This window comes from Pan troglodytes, chromosome 4 (genome assembly GCF_028858775.2).
Source record: "Pan troglodytes isolate AG18354 chromosome 4, NHGRI_mPanTro3-v2.0_pri, whole genome shotgun sequence".
Taxonomy (NCBI): Eukaryota; Metazoa; Chordata; class Mammalia; order Primates; family Hominidae; genus Pan; species Pan troglodytes.
Genome location: NC_072402.2, coordinates 132,904,010 through 132,923,729, shown reverse-complemented (window position 1 = coordinate 132,923,729; position 19,720 = coordinate 132,904,010). Strand labels below are relative to the sequence as shown.

Here is a 19,720-nt window from a genome sequence, read left to right as displayed (position 1 = left end):
CAATGATCTCCAAGACTAAACTCTAAGCATGGTAGGTAGAAGGCTCTGGAAGGAGAAAAAACAAAGAGTGGGCTTAATGGTGTGCATTGATTTACAGAGAAGTGTGGACTTTGACCTGCCAGATCAAAATCAGGATTTGCAATGATTACCCAAAATACAGTCCTAGGGTCCCACCTCTGCAAGCTGATGGTGAGGCTGGGGGCTGAATGGTCAGGGTCAAGGATCAAGTTCTTCCCTCAGAAAGGCCAGCTTCTCATCCACACCCACTTCCAGAAATGGAAACTCAGGCAAAGTGTGGGCTCAAATTGCATTTCATTTATTGTTTCTAACTACGGGCCACAGACTTCAACTTGATTAGAAAATTGTGCTGACGCTTCCTGTGAAGCATATCCTGAGACTTCCAGAGGAACTTCAGAAGGGAATTTTTTGCACGTACCCACTTCTTCCAAATGGCATTCCCCCTGCTTGGCAGAGCCTGTGGCCACACGTCTGCCCAGACGCCTGGGCAGGAGACTCTGCCAAGGAAGCACTGTTGACCAGCTTCTTGGGCTCCTGTTGGGAGAGGGAAGGTAGATTCCCTCTAGGATGTGGCTGGAGGACACAGAACTGGTCCCCACTCATTCCTGAGACCACCACCTGTCTGGGGACTGGGTCCTTGCCAGGGGGAAACCCAAAAGCCACCTCTGGCCTCCTGTGAATGCAGACTCGGCAGTCTCCACTCGCCTCCCTAACTCCTGGCTCGTGCTTTGCATTTTCTCTCTCCCTCATCTGAACTCAAGCCAAGACACTGCCAATTGAACCAGGAGACAGCTGCCAATTAATAATAATATCAATGATACAAATCATTGACAGTTTTGTAAAGCTTACCTTGTGCTAAGCATCGTAAGCTCATTCTTCATCATACTGAGTCATAGCCACCCTTTGTGGTAGGTATCAATATCCATCCCATTTTTTAGATGAATAAACTGAGGCTAAGGGCAACTTACCCTAGATCACACGGCAACTTCATACATTTTGTTTACTTTACAAGCACTCACATAGCTCTTATTTTGTGCCAGGACTGTTCTAAATGGTTTTAAACTATTAACTGGTTAAATCCTCAATGCAACCCTGAGTAATAGGTATTCTTCTTCTTCTTTTTTTTTTTTTTTTTTTTTTTTTTTTTTTTTTTGAGACAGAGTCTTGCTCTGTCACCCAGACTGGAGTGCAATGGCGCGATCTTGGCTCACTGCAACCTCCGCCTCCCCAGTTCAAGCAAGTTTCCTGCCCCAGCCTCCAGAGAAGCTGGGATTACAGGCACCCACCATCATGCCCAGCTAATTTCTGTATTTTTGTAGAGACGGGGTTTCACTATGTTGGCCAGGCTGGTCTCAAACTCCTGACCTCAGGTGATCCACCCGCCTCAGCCTCCCAAAGTGCTGGGATTACAGTTGTGAGCCACCGCGCCCAGCCTTCTTATTTTAAAACGAGCAAACAGACACAGAGAAGTTACTTGTCCTGGGTCGAACAGCCAGTAAGCGACTAAGCCAAGATTCCAACATGCGCAGTCTGACTCCAAAACCCAAGTTCTTAGCCTCTCCATGGGGCTGACAGCAGTCTCTAACAAAAGAAGGAAAAGGAAGTGCCGCTGTGAGAGGGAACAGCCGTGGCACTGTGCTGATGTGAAAAGCACACAGGTCCACAGCCCAGAGGCCTGGGCCCCCGCACCAGCTCTGCTGTGTGGTGACTGGGAGGCCTCACCACCTGGATGCTAAGGTGACTGGTGGGGACCAGGGACCCTCCAAAGTCTCAAAGTCAGCCTCTAGAAGATTCATGGGGGGTAGGTAATTCTGCCAAGAGCCCTAGAAGACTGGGGGTGTCCTGCTCTTCTCCTCCCCAGCCCTACTCCCACCCTTCCTCACCTTCCCCCTTGAGCCAGGCCTGGGGGGATTCTCTGCTGGGGAATTCATATACATCCCCTTCCTCTGCATGAATGCTCAGGCTCCTAACTCCACACACAACCAATTCAAATGACGTTCCCATTTCTGCCAGTGCCCTGCAAAACCAATGGGGGCAGAATACAGAAGGGCACGCAAAATGAAAATCCTGCAACGGTATATTCCTTCTCATGTATATGTTTAAAATATGTCCAAAAAATAAAAATATCCCCCAACCCACCCACATAAACACACTGCCATAAACAGCTGAAGTGCTCCGTGTGGAAAATCCATCAGGGTAACTATGGACAAAGCCATTCAGGCTCAGCCCCAGTCTAGCCTAGGGCCTCAGAGTCCCCAGCCTCCCTTTGCTCAGGGCTGGGCCAGCAGCTGGCTCTGGGACCACGTGGAGGCTTCCTTGCTCTCCATGTTTCCTATGGCTCAATGGCTCTGTCCACTGTCTCCCAGCCTTGAACAACCTCCAAACATCTGGGCTAGGCCATGCTCACTAAATTCTATTCGTAACCTCCAAAATCAACACTTAACGATTGCTTTCATGGTCATTTGCAGACACGCATAGAGTAGTGAAACACCTGAGTCACCTGATGTACAAGTGTCCAGCTGAGGTTAAACCCTCTGCCTTCTTGTCTCAGCTCATACTGTAAACAAGTGTCCTTTCTTTTTTTTTTTTTTTTTTTAAGATGGAGTTTGCTTTTGTTGCCCAGGCTGGAGTGCAGTGGTACGATCTTGGCTCACTGCAACCCCCGCCTCCCAGGTTCAAGGGATTCTGTTGCCTCAGCCTCCTGAGAAGCTGAGATTACAGGTGTTCACCACCAGGGCCAGCTAATTTTTACTATTTTTAGTAGAGATGGTTTTTCACCATGTTTGGTCAGGCTGATCTCAAACTCCTGATCTCAAATGATCCTCCTGCCTCGGCCTCCCAAAGTGCTGGGATTACAGGCGTGAGCTGCCACACCCAGACAACAAGTGTCCTTTCTGCCGTGTGTAGGGTTATGTGTTTTTTCTTTTTTCTTATATTATTGTTCTTTTTGTTGGTGGTTTTGCTGTTTAAAATAGCCCCAAAGAATACTTCTGTGAAATGTTCCTAAGAGCAAGAAGGCCATGATGTACCTTACAGAGAAAATAGTTGTGTTAGATCAGGGGCTTCCAATCTTTTGGACTCCCTGGGCCACACTGGAAGAAGAATTGTCTTGGGCCACACATAAAGTACACTAACACTAACAATAGCTAATGAGCTAAAAAAAAATCGTCAAAAAAAATCTCATAATGTTTTTAAAAAGTTTATGAATTTGTATTGGGCCACATTCAAAGCTGTCCTGGGCCTCATGCAGCCTGCAGGCCACGGGTTGGACAAGCTGTGTTAGATGATAAGCTCCATTCCAGACATGAGTTACAACGCTACTGGCCATGAAGTCGATGTTTCTGAATCATCAACATATATTAAATAAGGTGCTTTAAACAGCAACACACATAAAACAAGGTTATGTATTGATCAGTTGACAAAAATGTGACCAGAAGCTCACAGGAACCTAACTTTGTATTATCCCTAGGAGCAATGGTTTAGTATTTGCTAATTCGGTGTTGGTGGGGACTTTATAGAACATAAATAGTGCAAGTAATGAGAATCGACCGGAGTTTCGGTCCTTGGGAAGATGGGGATGCAGGAGACAAAGTGCCAATAGCTAATGACAACTACTATTCGTGGAGCACTCTCTTCCTGGGCCAGGCCCCTGTTACCTCACAGAACACTGTCTTTTTCTTTAGTCCATTTATGCCTAGTGTTCCATTATTGGAACACTGAGCATGTGGGAGTTATTTATATCCTACTGCTCAAGGTCACCACCAAGGTCTGATTGCAAAAATTCAAAAAATTGCAACCTCAGGCATAAATGGGTTAGTAATCATGTCTAACGTAATAATAATGGCTGCTAACACCAAGTGAACACTCACTGTGAGCCAGGCACATACCAAACGCTTCATATTGATCACACAGATCTCATCGAATCCTCCCGTACCTGTGAAACCTGGGGGGTTTTAGGCCTCATGCCTGCTGTTCACAGCAAGTGTTCAGCACACTCACCTGTCCCGGGTTTTGGGTTTCTCATGTGGCAGGCTGTGCCTGGTTGGGAGAAGCCATTGCTTCAAGGATTTTTAGAACATTTTCCAGCTCTGGAGTGCACAGTGGAGGATGAGGGAACCAGGGACTCAGCCTGCTTGACAGTGGCTAAGAAAGCGAGCAGCCAGCTCATCCCCAGGATGTGCCACAAGCCTACTACCACTGAGTCCCAGCCAACTGCAGGGCTGAGCTGCCCCTCTGCTGACCGCAGCAGGTGCCATACTGACATCCCTCCTTGTGACTTAGCTACCAGCAACTTGCTCTCACCCACCTTGGTGTGGAGGGAGAGCCCAGTTCCCAGCCTCAGCTTCACCCCAGCTAAGCTGCGAAAGCCTGAGCATGGTAGCACTTGGCACATCAGTGGCCCTAGGCCACAGTCACCTTCCCCAGGTGACCCTGAGCAAGCAACTCACTTCTCCTACCTGTGGTTTTTCCTGCCTACAAAGTGGGAATAATTACACTCCCGCTTCCAAGTTTTCACATCTACTATCTCACAATTTTAGAAGAGAAACAGGCAGGGCCAGTTAAAAAAAAGAAAACACAAAGACAGTGATTGTTATTATTGCTGATAACATTAGATGAATAAAGTAATATTCCCTGGACACTAAAGAGAAACAAAGTGGCAGCATTAATTATCTCATTTTTGACATTTTTCATTATGGCAGGATAGGTGGGGCTCCTCAAAAGCCAAATGCTCAGAATATTCCTGCCACTGAGCTGTCCATGGGAAGAGGTGTATAAGGTGTCTACTGACCACCAGGGGAACTAATCCCCTCTAGGTTGCTGCCAGTCCTACCCACAGCCAGGAAGAGTGAGAAAGGCTCAGAAACAGCCCCCAACAGGTGAGGAGAGGGAGCAAAAGCCCTTCTCAAAAGCAGGGCCCCAGAGAAGATATAAACAGGGCTGAGCGGCAGGATGGGCTGGGACAATTCCCTCCTCCTGCTGCGAGGTGGAAGCTGTGACCCTGCAGTCCCAACAGCCCCACTTGCTTCTTGGCTGCCCCTGCCGGAAACACGCAGGGCCCAAGCCTGGACAGCAGGAGCCCAGGTAAGCGGCCCCAGGTGCAGAAGTGGCCTTGGCCACAGGAAGTCCTGTCTCCCACCTACGGCTAATTGCCACCACTGCAGAGGAGCCGAGCTAATTATACAAAAGTATGTGGCTCCCACATTCCCGGGCCACCACGCACTTGCACACACCTCACAGGAGACCAGCCTGACTCCGGCATCCACCCCAGCCCCCTCCTGGCTCCTCTGAGCCTCCAGAGATGTCCCCTCTCCTGCAGCCTTCTCTATAAGCTCTTCAGGTAAGCCCCAGCAGCAGTTCCCTCCACTCTCCCTTTGCCTGCCTCTGAGGCACTTAACCCTCGTCTTTACCTAATGTAAATATTTAATCCTGTACATTTAGGATCTGCCTGTCACCTGCCTCCAGTCTGTTCTCTCATCATCCAAATGGTCTTCCTGCCAGACCCGGGGCAGACCCAGGACTCCAAAGGGCTCTCTCTCCCCAAAGAGCTCCCCCACACAGCCCAGCACCTAGCTGACAGTAACCATGCATGGGGGGTGACAAATGTTCGAACCAGTTGTGCAACCTCAGTCAACGTGTGCGCTCTGAGCTTTAATTTTCTTACTTGTAAAATGAAGCTACCACCGCCTGCCTCACAGAGTTTCTGGGGAATTGAAACCTAGCATGGTGCCTGACGTATAGTAGGTAGCCCATAAATGCTTACTGAATTCCCAGCAAGCATTCGTGATGGGCTGGGGCCTTGCGCATCTAAAACAGAACTCATCCACCCATGTGCAAGTATCCTTCCCTCCCCACACCCACTCTAACGAGAACTCGATGCCAGCCCATCCCTGCCTCCGTGATGCACTCAAGAGCCTGGTAGGCAGGACAGGGGAGGATGGAGCTGCAGAAGGGCTGAGTTGAGAGACAGGGTCCACCCACATAATCAAGTGCTGGAGAGGGGGCAGGAGAAGAGAAAAGGAAAAGCTGGATGTGGGGAGAGACCCTAAGGGCCGTGGGTGGCCAAGACCTGCACTGGCCAGGGCTCAAGAGTGCTGCTGGGGCACAGGACAGGGATGCCCAACCTTCAACCTTCTTTCAGAAGACAATAAAGGGACAGCTTTCTAATTACTTCTGGCTGCCTGAGTGTGCAGAGACTGGGCCATGAGGGGCCCTGGGGCTAGGAGGATGACACACCCTTGTCTTTGTCCATGCTCTCAACACTCCTGTAAGGCAGATTTTTGTCTCCATTAAACAGATGAGAAAACTGAGGTTCAGAAAGATTAAATGACTTGCCTGAGGTTACACAGACAGTCAGAGCCAGAGCCAGGCCTCCCTCCAGATCTGCTGTCTTCTGAGCCTGTGCTGCTAACCATGTCATGCTCAGAAAGTGGCATCACCGCGCGGCATCACTGCTTTACTCTAGAACATGGGGGTGAAGACGTGCCCACTGAGTGACTCCTGCCACTTCTTGAGGAAATGTGGTCTCACCTCAGCAAATGGGGTCCTGAGCCCCTACAGAGTGTCGGGGTGCCAGGCCCCATGGGGACACACAAAGGAAGGATAGGCCGGCTGAAGGAGCCCCTCATCCTGCAGTCCTTTGCCAGCAGAACCAGCACCAACACAAGGGAGTGTGTGGGGTAGTGACAACCACCAGCACCAAGGGCGGTGCCCTGAGCCAGGAGAGCTGCACTCGGCCTAAGAGAGCTAGGAAAGCTAGGGAGGCTTCTCAGAGGTGGTGATCTATGGCCACCTGGGAGGATGAGCAGGACTTAAATAAAAGAGACAGGGACCTGGGTAGAGGAAGTGAGATAAGCACAGGTGTGGAGGTGTGGGGGCACCAGTGTCCCCTGGGGAGGAGGGCAGACAGCGGGACCCGTGGATGTAGTGGGTGTGCAGGCTGAGATGTGGGACATGAGGCTGACTCCACAGGGCCTGTGTGCCTGGGTGAGAAGTCGGGACATCTTTCCAGAGGCGCCAGGGAGGGATCTGGTGGTGGTGAGAGAAGCAGCACTAGGCAGGGACCTGCCTTCCTCCCCCAAGATGAAGTCTCCCCAGATAGCAAGGGTGCCTTGGGCTCTCTGTCACCTGAGGCTCTCAGGCCCTACTGGAGGAGGAAGGTGCAGAACATGGAGCTTCTGAACCAAGAGAAATGGTCTTCCTAGCCTTCTGAGGGATGCATTCCAAAGCGAATCGAGATTGTAGGTTTCAGAGTAAAGAGAAGGGCGGTTAGGCTCCCCTGACCACCACCTCACCACCTCCCGTGGACCCTGCCCTACCTGCCATGCCTGGCCCATGGAGAGAAGCTCCATGATGCCACTGGCAGCACCCACAGGTGGGCCAACACTGCAGCTTCCTCAACGCTGCCCTGCCTGGTGCCCTGGGGGGCTCCCTCCTAGGCGGTCCACCTCCTGTGCACCCTCACAGAGCTGGCTTTTCCTGAGAAGTGTACCAGGTCTGCCAGAGGCCACTCGTCAGCCTGCTGCTGACATCCAGGCCTTTCCCTATGCTCTCCCCTCTGCCATGACCACATGCCCTTTCCCCCATACCCTCCATTCCCTGCTTCTTCAGGTCTCAAGCCAGATGTGCCTTCCTCCCGGAAGCCTTCCCCAAGCGGCCCTCCTCCGCATGCCCACAGCCTCAGTGCAGTCATCAGTCACCAATGCCTGTCCCAGTCAGTCATCCCCATGGAACTGTGACCACCTGAGGGCAGAGGCTGGTGTGTCCTCTTCACCTAGGCTATATCCCCAGTTCCTGGGCCAGGCCCTGGCCCATGGTTACTGCTTGATAAGGACCACCCGAAAGAAGGATTTCCACAGCTCAAACTTTCTCAGACACCATTCCCTAACCTCTGGACTGAAGGACTCCATCCCATCGCCCAACTAGACTGTTGTCCCTCTAGGTATCAGTCCCACCATCCCCTCGGCTTGGCACTTGCTCAAGCCTCTGAGAAGAACTCATTGTGTGCCAGCCCATCCCTGCCTCCATGATGCACTCCAGAGCCCGGTAGGCAGGACAGGGGAAGGATGGAGCTGGAGAAGGGCTGGGTTGAGAGGCTGGCACTCACTGGAACCTCTAAACGGACTTCCCCGCTCTGGCATGCACCCCACCCAGACAGCACTGGCTCCCTGTCCCTGAGGAAGAAGCCAGCAGGGACTGGAGGTCCAGAGCTCTCCCACCCTGCTGCCTGGCTCTTCTCACCACCAGCCCAAGGCCTTTCCTTTGCCTCCCAGGTCACTGGGCCCAGCGCAGGCAGCTGGCTCCCTCATGCCCTATGATGCCTTTGGCTCAGCCAGGCCATGGCTCCCAGGACCTCCTCAGGCAGATACACTTGGTCCCTGTACCTCCCTGGGCCTCAATCCCTCATATGTAAAATGGATTCAGCACCTGAGAGATCTGGCAGGAACCTGAGGGGCTTTTTGACACATTGGTCCCCTCCCCTGTTCCTTTAGAAACTTAAGGCAGGCCCAGGGAACATATGCAGAAGGGGAAAGGAATTGTTTTCCTCTGACTTAGCTCACTACTAACTTTCTAGAAGGCAATTTAGCTAAAAGTATCAGAAGCTTAAAAAACACAGACACCTGGGCCAGTCATGGTGGCTCACGCCTGTAATCCCAGCACTTTGGGAGGCCGAGGTGGGAGGATCACAAGGTCAGGAGTTTGAGACCAGCCTGGACAATATGGTGAAACCCTGTCTCTATTAAAATATAAAAAAATTAGCTGGACATGGCAACGCACACCTGTAATCCCAGCTACTCGGGAGGTTGAGGCATGAGAATCATTTGAACCCAGGAGGCAGAGGTTGCAGTGAGCCAAGATCGCGCCACTGCACTCCAGCCTGGACGATAGAGCAAGACTCTGTCTCAAAAAAAAAAAAAAAAAAAAAAAAAAACATAAAATAAAACAAAACAAAAAACACAGACACCCTTTAAACCCAAAATTCAACTTCCAAACTTTTCTCTTAGAGAAAAGTACACCAAAATGCTGGAACAAAGATGTTAGTTACAATGTAGTTCTGAGGCCTAACACTCAGAAATAACCTATATATCCAAATACAGGAGTGTGGTTTTGAAAACTATAGTATATTCATACCACAGGCCAACATTCCTACCATGCAACCATCACAAATGATGGTGTCAGGGTAAAAGGCCACCATGATATATTATTAAGCAAAGAGAACAAGTTTAAAAAAATGGATCATACTATTTTGTAAGAAAAAGTAACACATATATTTATAGGGGAAAAAACTTCAAAATGTTGACAGTGGTTACCTCTACTTTTCCCAGTTTTTCTAATATTAATATATATTACTTGTGCAGACTAACACTTTTAAAACAATTGTTCATTGATAAAGCCACTGGTTAGATGTCAAAATAGGAAAACCCTAATAATAATCCCAGCCCTACCCCGCCCCCACCTCGCAACATACATACACAGGAGTTGGCACTGAGGCATATACCTAGGTGTATGCATACACTTCCACTCACCCACCCAGCCAAGCCAACTCACCAGCCATCGGCCCAAGGCTTATTTTAATCCTCAACTGAAACTATTACAACTAAGCAATACAATCCACTGCACTCCAGAACAGATTCCAAGTAGCCACGAGCCTATGTCCTCTACAGGCAGTACCCAGCAACTCCCTGAAGGAGGTGGTAGTAAGACAGCTGCGCTCTGGAGAATGACCACCGACCTCAAGCTCCCAGGGAGCACCAGAGACACGCAATGGTAGGAACTAGCCATGGCTGTGAACCAGCCAGCCAGCAACATCATCGACCTATCAATTGCAGTGATAATTCTCTTAGGAGCTGATGCCTTCATCCATCACACTGAGGCCCCATAAGCACCCCTTTGGGTCTTCCTCATTCTCAGGGTATGGGGATGGGGCATAGGTGGGTGTTGGCCCAGACTGCTGGTCCAGCCAAGCCCATAAACAAGGCAGGAAAAGGACGGTGTGACATAATGCCAACTCCATGCCAGGCATGATGTTTGGCACCAGACACACTAACAGGCCTCAGAGCAGTTTGGCAAGGAAGATGTGGGACTCCAGGATCCTCATCTATAAACTGGGCATGACTTTCCCAAGGTCACACAACTAAAAGGAGGCAGAGCTAAGATTTGAACTCTGATCCTCCTGCCTCTTCCATGAGCCCATACTTCCAACATGACAGGGCTGACTCAGTTCCCTGGTCTCATGACCCACACCCCCAGGACCTTCAGGAAGTCCATGGCACCGGAATCAAAGCTGGGTGAAGCACATAAACACAGGGCCGATTCCTCTCCCCAACCCCTCCCTTGCTCTTAACACAGAAGAGGCTGGGGCTGCCCCTCTGCCATCGTGTGCTGAAGAATATAACATGAACCAGAAGAAAATATCAAGAAAGCACTCACCTGGCCCGGAGGCTGCGGGTCACCTGGTTCCATCACAGCACAGAGGCCTTGTCTGAACTATCCAGAGGCAGCTTGGGGGCTGCTGTAGAGGCCTTGGCTGATGTTATTAGGGTGGACCTGAGTAGGTAGTGCTGGGGGAGACAGGAGAAAGAAAAGAGGGACTCACTGTGCAGGTCTCCACTGCTGAAAGAACAAAGCAAAATATTTTCATTCATGAGTTCATCCAGCCTAAACATGCACCTAATCCCTAGGAACTGACAGTGCAAAACAGCTCCCAGGAAGAAGAGACACAATGCTCAGTTCAAAGGAGGAAGGGCTGGGCAATCACTTACCACCTGGTGACCATCTGCGGAGTCAAGGAGTTGCCTGGGCTTAACAAATCCAGGCCAGCCAGAGAGGCCAGCTGCTTAAATGACAAGGGCCCAGAGTGTCACCTCTTGGTCTGACCACCATCCTGCCCCTGTGACTGGACCCCAGGGCAGAGGGAAGGGGCCCTTTCTGCTTGGTTGCTGGGTGCAGCTTCACTGGAAAGCACAAAACGAACTGTGAATTTTCTCTGGGTACAAATGATATGCTCAGTTTGGGTGCTTTAGCTTCATAAAATTTGGCACCACTAGGAAGAGAAGTATGCTAGGAAGAGAAGGGCAGGGCTGCAAAAATCCAAAGGATTCAGACATTGTTCCTGCTGAGTTCAAGGGGAGAGGCCCCCCTCCCCCAACCAGGAAAATGCCTGCCTGGTACCACCTTGATGCACAATTAGTTTCTCAAGGGGCTGCCTTGCTAGACCAGACATTTTTCTTGAAAATATCCATCCAAATACGAGCCATGGGGATTTCTTTTTTTTTCTTTTTTTTTTTTTCTTTCTTTTCTTTTGGTCTACTAGAAGTCCCTAAGGGCAGTCATGTCTCCCAGAAGAGATTACAAATTTTGGATTGTGTAAACACTCTCTGCCCAGAAAGCACCTATGGAGATCTTCGTTATTCCAGCCAACCTGCCTTCAAAGGTAGAGAACCTGGCCAGCTCTGCCAGAAAAGCCTCCAGAACCAGCCTTTGAGGCTAGGAGTGCCCCAAGCCTGCTTCCTTGAACCCTCAGCCAGCCTTGCATGGGGAGGCAGGGATGTTGATCATTGTCTCTGCCAGGCTGGTGCTGAACACAGCTTTGCAGAGCCCCTGCCTCCCTCTTTTCCCCCTTCTCCATGGTCACCAGGCATCCAAAGACCCTTCCTGGCAGAGCCCAGGAGTGTGCTTCAGCAGAAGGTGCATCTTTGCCCATGTGTGTGGCCCCCTCACAGCTGCTGCTCTGCACTTTCTCCTCGGCCAACAGCTTCCCACGGAAAGACAAGGAGGATCCCAAAGAACTCTCAGGTGTCTACATGCAACTGAGCCCCAATGTTCACTGCACCACCAGCTGCCAGGCTGGATGCCATACCTTTCACATGCTCTGTGCTAATAATCCTCACTCAGCAAGGTAAAGTCCCACTTTACAGATGCGAAAACTGAAGTTCAGAAAGGTAAAACAACTGCCTTTCGTAGGTAGTAAATGGGAGTGTCAGGACACAGCCCAGGGCTCCAAAAGACACTTGAACAGAGAGACAAGACCCAGGCAAGCCCAGAATCTGCTTTCTCCAATGACGTCCTACTTGGCAGCCATCTGTTCTGAGACTTCAGGAGAAGATCAGCGGCCCTTAGGAAAGAGATTTTCAGTGTCAGTGATGGTAGAGTGAAAGCTAAACATGGATCTGAACCACAAAAGATCCCGAATAACCAAAGCAATCCTGAGGTGGGGGCAGTGGGCAGGGAACTGTAGGCATCACACTACTGACTTTAAAATGTACAACAAAGCTATAGCCACCAAAACAGCATAATATTGGCATAAAAACACACAGACCAATGGAACACAATAGAGAGCCCAGAAATCCTTGCATCTATAGCCAAATGATTTTTGACAAAGGTGCAAAAACACACATTGGGGAAAGGACAGTCTCTTCAATTAATGGTGCTGGGACAACTGGTCGTCCACAAGCAGAAGAATGAAATTAGGTCCTTATCTCATATACAAAAATCATCCCAAAATGGATTGAAGACTTAAATGTAAGACCCAAAACTATGAAACTACTGGAAGAAAACATTAGGAGAAATGATTCCTGATATTGGACTGGGCAAGGATTTTTTTTTCGATAAAACCTCAAGAGCACAGGCAACAAAAGCAAAAATAGACAAATGGGATTACATCAAACTAAAAAACTTCTACATAGCAAAAACAGACAACAGAGCAAACAGACAGTCTACACAGTGGAAGAAAATATTTGCAAACTATTCATCTAACAAGGGTTAATAACCAGACTATATAAGGAACTCGACTCAATAAAGCAAAACAACCCAATTTAAAAATGGGCAAAGGAAATGCGTTAATAGACATTTCTCAAAAGAAGACATACAAAATAGCTAACAGGTATGTGACAAAATGCTCAACATCATTAATCATCAGAGAATCATTAATTCATCAAATCAAAGCAATGATGAGATACCACCTCACTCAAATTAGAATGGCTACTATCAAAAAGACAAAAGACAACAAGTGTCAGCCAAAATATGGAGAAAAGGGAACCCCAATACACTGTTGGTCACCATATAAATTAGTACAGTCACTATGGACAACAGTATGGAGGTTCCTCAAAAATAAAAAACAGAACTACCATATGATCCAGCAATTCCACTGCTGGGTACATATCTGAAGGAAAAGAAATCAGTATGTCAAAGAGGTATCTGCACTCCCACATTGATTGCAGCACTATTCTCAGTAACCAATGTAAAGAATCAACCTAAGTATCCAATGATAAATAAATGGATAAAGAAAATGTGGTATATACACACAATGGAATACGGGCCAGCCATTCAAAAGATTGAAATCCTATCATCTGTGACAACATGGATGAACCTGAAAGACTCAATGTTAAGTGAAATAAACCAGACACAGGCAAATACTACATGATCTCTCTCATATGCAGAATCTGAAAGAGTTGATCTCACAGAGAAGAGAGTAGAACAGTGGTTACCACAGCCTGGGGAGTGAAGCTGGAGAAAGGATGTGGAAAGGATGGTCAATGGGTACAAAGTTACAATTAGAAAGGAAGAAGTTCTGGCATCCTATTGCACAGTAGAGTGGCTATAGTCAACAACAAGGCACTACAATATCTCAAATAGCTAGAAGAGAGGATTGTGTACATTTCCAGCACAAAGAAATGATAAATGATTGAGGTGATAGATATGCTAATTATCCTGATTTGATCATTATACAATATATACATATATCAAAACATCCCATTGTACCCCATAAATATGTAGAAAACATGTGTCATTGAAAGTAATTTTTTTAAACCCTGGATCTGAAAGTGGCCCACTCCACCACTGTATCCTTTCCCATCTGAGCAGCCCTGCCTCACCCACTTGTCACCCTGCCAGGGGCCCACCTGACTACATTGCCATTTCCCTTCACCCAGTCAGAAGACCTCAGAAACCCTCTCACTCAAAGGTCAACTTACCCAGAAGGAAGTATGTCTTTATGGAAGCATTTCTGGCACCATGAAAGTGACATTCTGGGACTTTCCTCCAAAGCACACAAGCCCTATTATACCTTTCATCTGACCTCTGGAGCCCAGTTTAATTGGTAGGAAGAACTCTGAATTTGGAACCAGACCCTAGGTTCTAGTTCTAGTTCTGGTTGCAAATTCAAGGACCTCATTTTGTCTGAGGTTCAGCTTGCTCATCTGTGAAGTGGAGATGACAATTCTGTTGGCACTGCCAGCTCATGATGTTGGTGAAAACACTTTGCCTCAAAATGGGACAAGGCTGCAGCTGGAAATAGACACTGTGCCCCCAGATGCCCTCTCACCCATCAAAGCAGGGTGGCAATGCTCCCTGGGTATCCCCAGGGCTCACCTCCTCTCAAAGTGACCCCCTCGAAGGAGAACTGCAGGCACATGCACAGCAAACCCAACGGCATGGTCCCCCACGGATGCTCATGGTCCTCATGGTCACCTGTTAACCACATCCCTGCTCTGGGATTTGGAGCCCCAAGATGGGCATTTAACTCATGAGATTGCAGTGAGGCAATGTGGTATCATGGTTGGGAGGAAGGCTTTAACCTAGACCTGTCTAATTCTAGGGTCCCAGCTCTGCTATTAGCTGTGTGACCTTGAGCAAGTTACTTCACCTCTCTGAGGTTCAGCAACCTTATATTTAAAATAGGGGTCACAGTACCTAGCTCATAGGGCTCTTGGGAGGATTAAAAACATGTTAAGGCCTTAGCACAGAGTCTGGCATGTGTAAGTGTCCAATAAATAGCAAGCTCAACCACATAAAATTATGTAACAACCTCAAACCTGAACAAGAGTCAGAGAAGGCTCTAGATGTGCACTGTCCAATAGAAATATACTGCGAGTCACAAATGCGATTTTAAGTTTTCTAGAAGCCACGTTTTAAAAAGCAAACGAAAGAGGTGACGTTAACTTTAATATTTTATGTAATCCAGTATCTCCAAATGTTATTTCAGTATGTAATAAATATTTTTAAATTACTGAGATACTTCACATTTTCCCATATCATGTCTTCAAACTCTGGTGTGTACTTTACACTTACAGCACATCTCAATGCAGATGCTACATTTTCCTGAAATACTTCATCGGTATCTAGAACTCATAAAATTTACAGTTGTAAAGGTAAATTGACACACCCAAGTTGTTCCAAACATACTTAAAAGTTTCCCAATACCTTGAATCCTTGGGTCTAACTTTTTGTAGTTTTCACTCCTCCCTGTTGGCAGGCTGTAACTTTTTTAAATTAAATTTAAATTTTTAAAATTTAGTTTCTCAGTACCATCAGTCATATTTTAAGTACTCAAAAGCCTCATGTGACTAGCAGGACTGTCCTGGACAGGGCAGGACGTAGACCAAGATGCTGAAGGGTCGCTTTGCAGCAGAAACATGCCCTTTCTACGCGACTGGGTCCATCGCTCCACCCGTTCAACTCCACAGCATCTCCTGTTCCCCCAGCTCCGTTCCAGAAGTGTCCCCTGTAAGAGCCACCCGTTGCGCCATTTCCACAGCCGCTGTGACCAGGGGAAGGTCCCTTAGCACTGTACATGGATGTGCCTCTGTCCACAGTCTAAGACTGCTCACAAACAAGGCGTGGAACATGAAGGCAAAAATGATGAAGATGTTTTTCAATTTGCTAACTAGCTTTCTCTTTGAAGACACCAGTCAATGTTTGACTGTTTCCCTGTGCATGCTGGAAGTATCTGGACATGAAGAAAGGACGAGAGAGCTCAAGTTGGGAGGGACAGCCTGCCAACAGGGAGGACAGAGGAAACTATAAAAAGCAGACCCAAGGACAACAGAAGAATAGCCCCTGGGACCATTTAGTGCAGGACAAACTGTATACCTCACCCTCAGAGGGTAGCCCTGGACCACAGCCCAGAACAGGCATGGGGACCTGGACGTGCCACAAAAGCACATTACAATCTTTCTTGCCTTCTGAAATGCGGAATATGGAACACAATAAAACATTATGCAAAGATTTCCATGCAGAACAGCAAAAGGAAGCTGGTGAGCTCTCCAGAGCCAGGACTGCCCATTCTCCAGAAAACCAAGATATGACCGTTGTGACACACAGACATGTGTCTGTGTGTGGATTTAAACCAAACAAAAAAAAATTAATCCAAAAAAATACAGAAATCACTTAGATTTGGTAGACAAAACTACTCTTAAATGCAGCCTGATCTCTGGACACATTATTTGTTTATTTGTCTGTTTTTCTTTGTTTTGGGGTTTTGAGACAGGGTCTCACTCTGCCACATGGGCTGGAATGCAGTGGCACAATCACAGCTCACTGCAGCCTCAAACCCCTGGGTTCAAGCGATCCTCCCATATTATCTGTTATTTGCCTCCCCCCGCCCCCCTACCCCTAGGATATAAGCTCCATGAAGGCAGGGATTTTTCTTTCTCTCCCTGCTGTATCCCCAGTGCCTGGCAATGGTGCCTGGCACTCAGCATGCTAGATGAGTGGATGTGCTCTAAGCTGCCCCCTAAATTCAACACCCTTTTGTTATTCAAGAGATATATGTTTTCCCATGGATCACCTGCCCCAAATTTTGTACAGATTGAATTTTTCATACAGAGAAAGTTCTAGATGCTCAGCTCAAAAAAACTGTATATCGCCCACTTACCTGCATCAGGTTCCAAACTGCCCCCGGACAGTGTGGCAACTTTCTCCAAGCTGCAAGAAGAAGGGGTCAAACATCCCGAGCCCTGGGTGTAGAGTTCAGCGGCAGGATCCTTTCTCCCCCATACCTGGGCTGTCAGCCTGCTCCCACTGGAAGAGCCAAGCTACCCCAACTTTCCCCTGGGTGCCCCCTGTCACAATGAGCTGTGAAGACCTCGTGGCCACAGAACAGCCTCTTCTATCTCAGGGGAGCCACATCAAGGCTTGGCAGTTCCACGTGATCTGCATGTGGTGGGTCCAGAAAATAGAGCTGCATTTTCAGCAGCATTTATACCTGTGTTTAATTTCTGCTTAATAAGACAGGGAAAATGTTCTACCTAAAGTCCAGCTGACTGCAGGACGCACATTTCCGGATTAACAGCTCTGTTAGAGATGTTTCCAACAAGCAAATGACCCCTCTGTGATGTCTATAATTATATCCATATAACATATAAATCTCAATACACTTTTAATAAGCAGTTAATACTCTGATATAAAATATTTACATCTCAACCAAATTCATCCTGCATGGAGTAGCCCTGGTTTACTGAGTTATTAAAACCACTGCCATCAATCAGTCGTCCCAGCTAAACAGAGAACTGAGAAGCTAAAGAAAGCTTCCTTTTCACTTTCAGCCTAGGCTGAAGCCTGGAGTTTAAATATCACCAAATGTCTCTGCCCATTGTTCTTCACTGAATAGCAGGAACTCTGTCACTGCAAAGTCATCCATCCTAGCACCCAAGCTAGAAACCCAAGAACCCCATGGAGCCTCCACCTTCTGTCCGGCATTGGACTGATATGTTATGAGGACCAATGGTGGGTCCTAGGCAAGCTGCCAGGGTGGGAAGATGAGGCACATACCCTGCAGAACTCACAGCACAGCCAGCCAATCACCACCTAAGTCCAGCTCAAATGTCAAATCCTCTGGGAAACCTTCTTGAGCAGGGCTCCATCTTTTGGGGCAGCCAGACCACTGCAGCCAGTCATTCTCAATGCCCCTCACACCCCACATGCAACCTAGCAACAATTCCTATGGCTCTCTTTCCAAAATCATCCAGCACTCATGTCCTCCTCACACCCTCCACTGCTGCTGCCCTAGCCTGAGCCACCCCCATCTCTGACCTGGCTCATTGTAACAGCCTCCACCCCAGTCCCCACCTGTCTTGGTGCAATAGAACAGCCAGAGCCATGCTTTAAAAACCTAAGTCAGAGGCCAGGCACGGTGGCTCACACCTGTAATCCCAGTACTTTGGGAGGCCGAGGTAGGCAGATCACAAGGTCAAGAGATCAAGACCATCCTGGCCAACATGGTGAAACCCCATCTCTACTAAAAATACAAAAAAATTAGCTGGACGTGGTGGTGCATGCCTGCAGTCCCAGCTACTCGGGAGGCTGAGGCAGGTGAATCACTTGAACCCGGGAGGCGGAGGTTGCAATGAGCTGAGATCACGTCACTGCACCCCAGCCTGGTGACAGAGCAAGACTTTGTCTAAAAAAATTTTTAAAGCCTAAGTCAGACCTCATTCCTATGCTCAAAATCCCACAACGGCTCATTTCCCTCAAAGCCCAAGTTCTTAAGGTGGGTTAGCAGATTCGGCATCACAGGTTCTTCACTATCTTTGAGCCAGGGACACCCCTAGCAGTCTGGGGAAGCCTATGGACCTTGTCTCAGAGAAATGTTTTAGATGCATAAAGCTTACATAGCATTAAAATGAAACCAGTTACACTGAAATAATGGTTTTTTGTGATATTGTTATGCACATGCATTAAATAGTAAGATCTCATGGGCATTGTAATTTCAAAGTAGTGATAAGCAGAAATATTTCAAGATATCTGAAATAGTTAGCAAACTATTTATTGCATAGGTTTTCTTCTAGAAAAATTTTGCAGTCTATCCATCTGACAAAGGGCTAATATCCAGAATCTACAAGGAACTTAAATTTACATGAAAAAAAAAACAACCCCATCAAAAAGTGGGTGAAAGATATGAACCAAAACTTCTCAAAAGAAGACATTTATGCAGCCAACAAACATATGAAAAAAACTCATCATCACTGGTCATTAGAGAAATGCAAATCAAAACCACAATGAGATATCATCTCACGCCAGTTAAAATGGGGATCATTAAAAAGTCAGGAAACAACAGGTGCTGAACATTTCCACTCCCTCTGCTGTTCGACCATGGGCTAACACAACCCCTGTAAGCCTTCTGTGTAACCCTCCTGCAGCCATCCCTCTGGAGTTGGGGGTCTGTTCCAGTCAGGGAGCTGGCAGGAGATGAGGGTGTGTAGGGTGGCAGAAGTGCCCAGGCTAGACACAGGCTCTGGATGCCAGTACTGAGACACATGGCGACACTTTTGCTCTACGTGAGCTGTGGCACAGTCCTAGAGCCTGCTTTCCCAGGCGCTACCACATGTCACTTGTCAGTTCAGAGTCACTGGTGTTTGTCCTCTTCGGGTCTCCTTTTCCACGGTGCCCACATAATCACCTTCCTTGGCACAGGGAAGAGTAGGTGGTGTCATCGGGGTGGAGGCTGGCAGTGCAGTGCAGTGCGGACTTGTGGCACTAGAGACATCAGAGCCTCCAGGCTGCTCATCTCCGAGCCCCTGCCTGTGCTCCATGGGTGGCTTGTCAGGGCTGAGGAGCCATGTGTGGTGGGGAAGGACCTGTGGTTGGTGAGCATAGGGATCCTGGCAGAGTCCAGCCAAACATTTGCCCAGGTAGAGGTTTCAAGCCTATGGTTTAGGGGATGTGCCTGAACTAATCCTGTTATTAGCTGGATTATCTCTTCAAACTGAGAACCAGCTCCTGTGGGTCCCAGGTGAAACGCTCAGTCAGGAGCCAGAGTGACACGCCCCACCCAGGGCATGTGCTCGGTGTCAGTGAGCCTGCCGCCTGAGTGGCACCCAGGCAGGCTTCTGCTCCTGCTTCAGCCACTAGTTGTTCCGCTCATTCATTCATCCATCAAACAGTTCCTGGTGCTAGCTGGGCACCAGGCCTGGAGCTGGGTGCTTGA

The 19,720-nt window shown here is 48.2% G+C and overlaps 1 protein-coding gene across 1 annotated transcript in view; it reads right to left on the bottom strand.

The window, feature by feature from the left end:
* LOC101057750 (uncharacterized) overlaps nucleotides 1-19,720 on the bottom strand; it is a 131,821-nt gene that overhangs the window by 69,411 nt on the left and 42,690 nt on the right. Inside the window, exons 2-3 of the mRNA XM_063810681.1 lie at nucleotides 16,670-16,719; nucleotides 10,447-10,577 (exon numbers count right to left, since the gene is read on the bottom strand). Coding sequence (XP_063666751.1) covers nucleotides 10,479-10,577; nucleotides 16,670-16,719 — 149 coding nt within the window. The 3' untranslated portion in view covers nucleotides 10,447-10,478. The remainder of the gene's footprint in view (nucleotides 1-10,446; nucleotides 10,578-16,669; nucleotides 16,720-19,720) is intronic.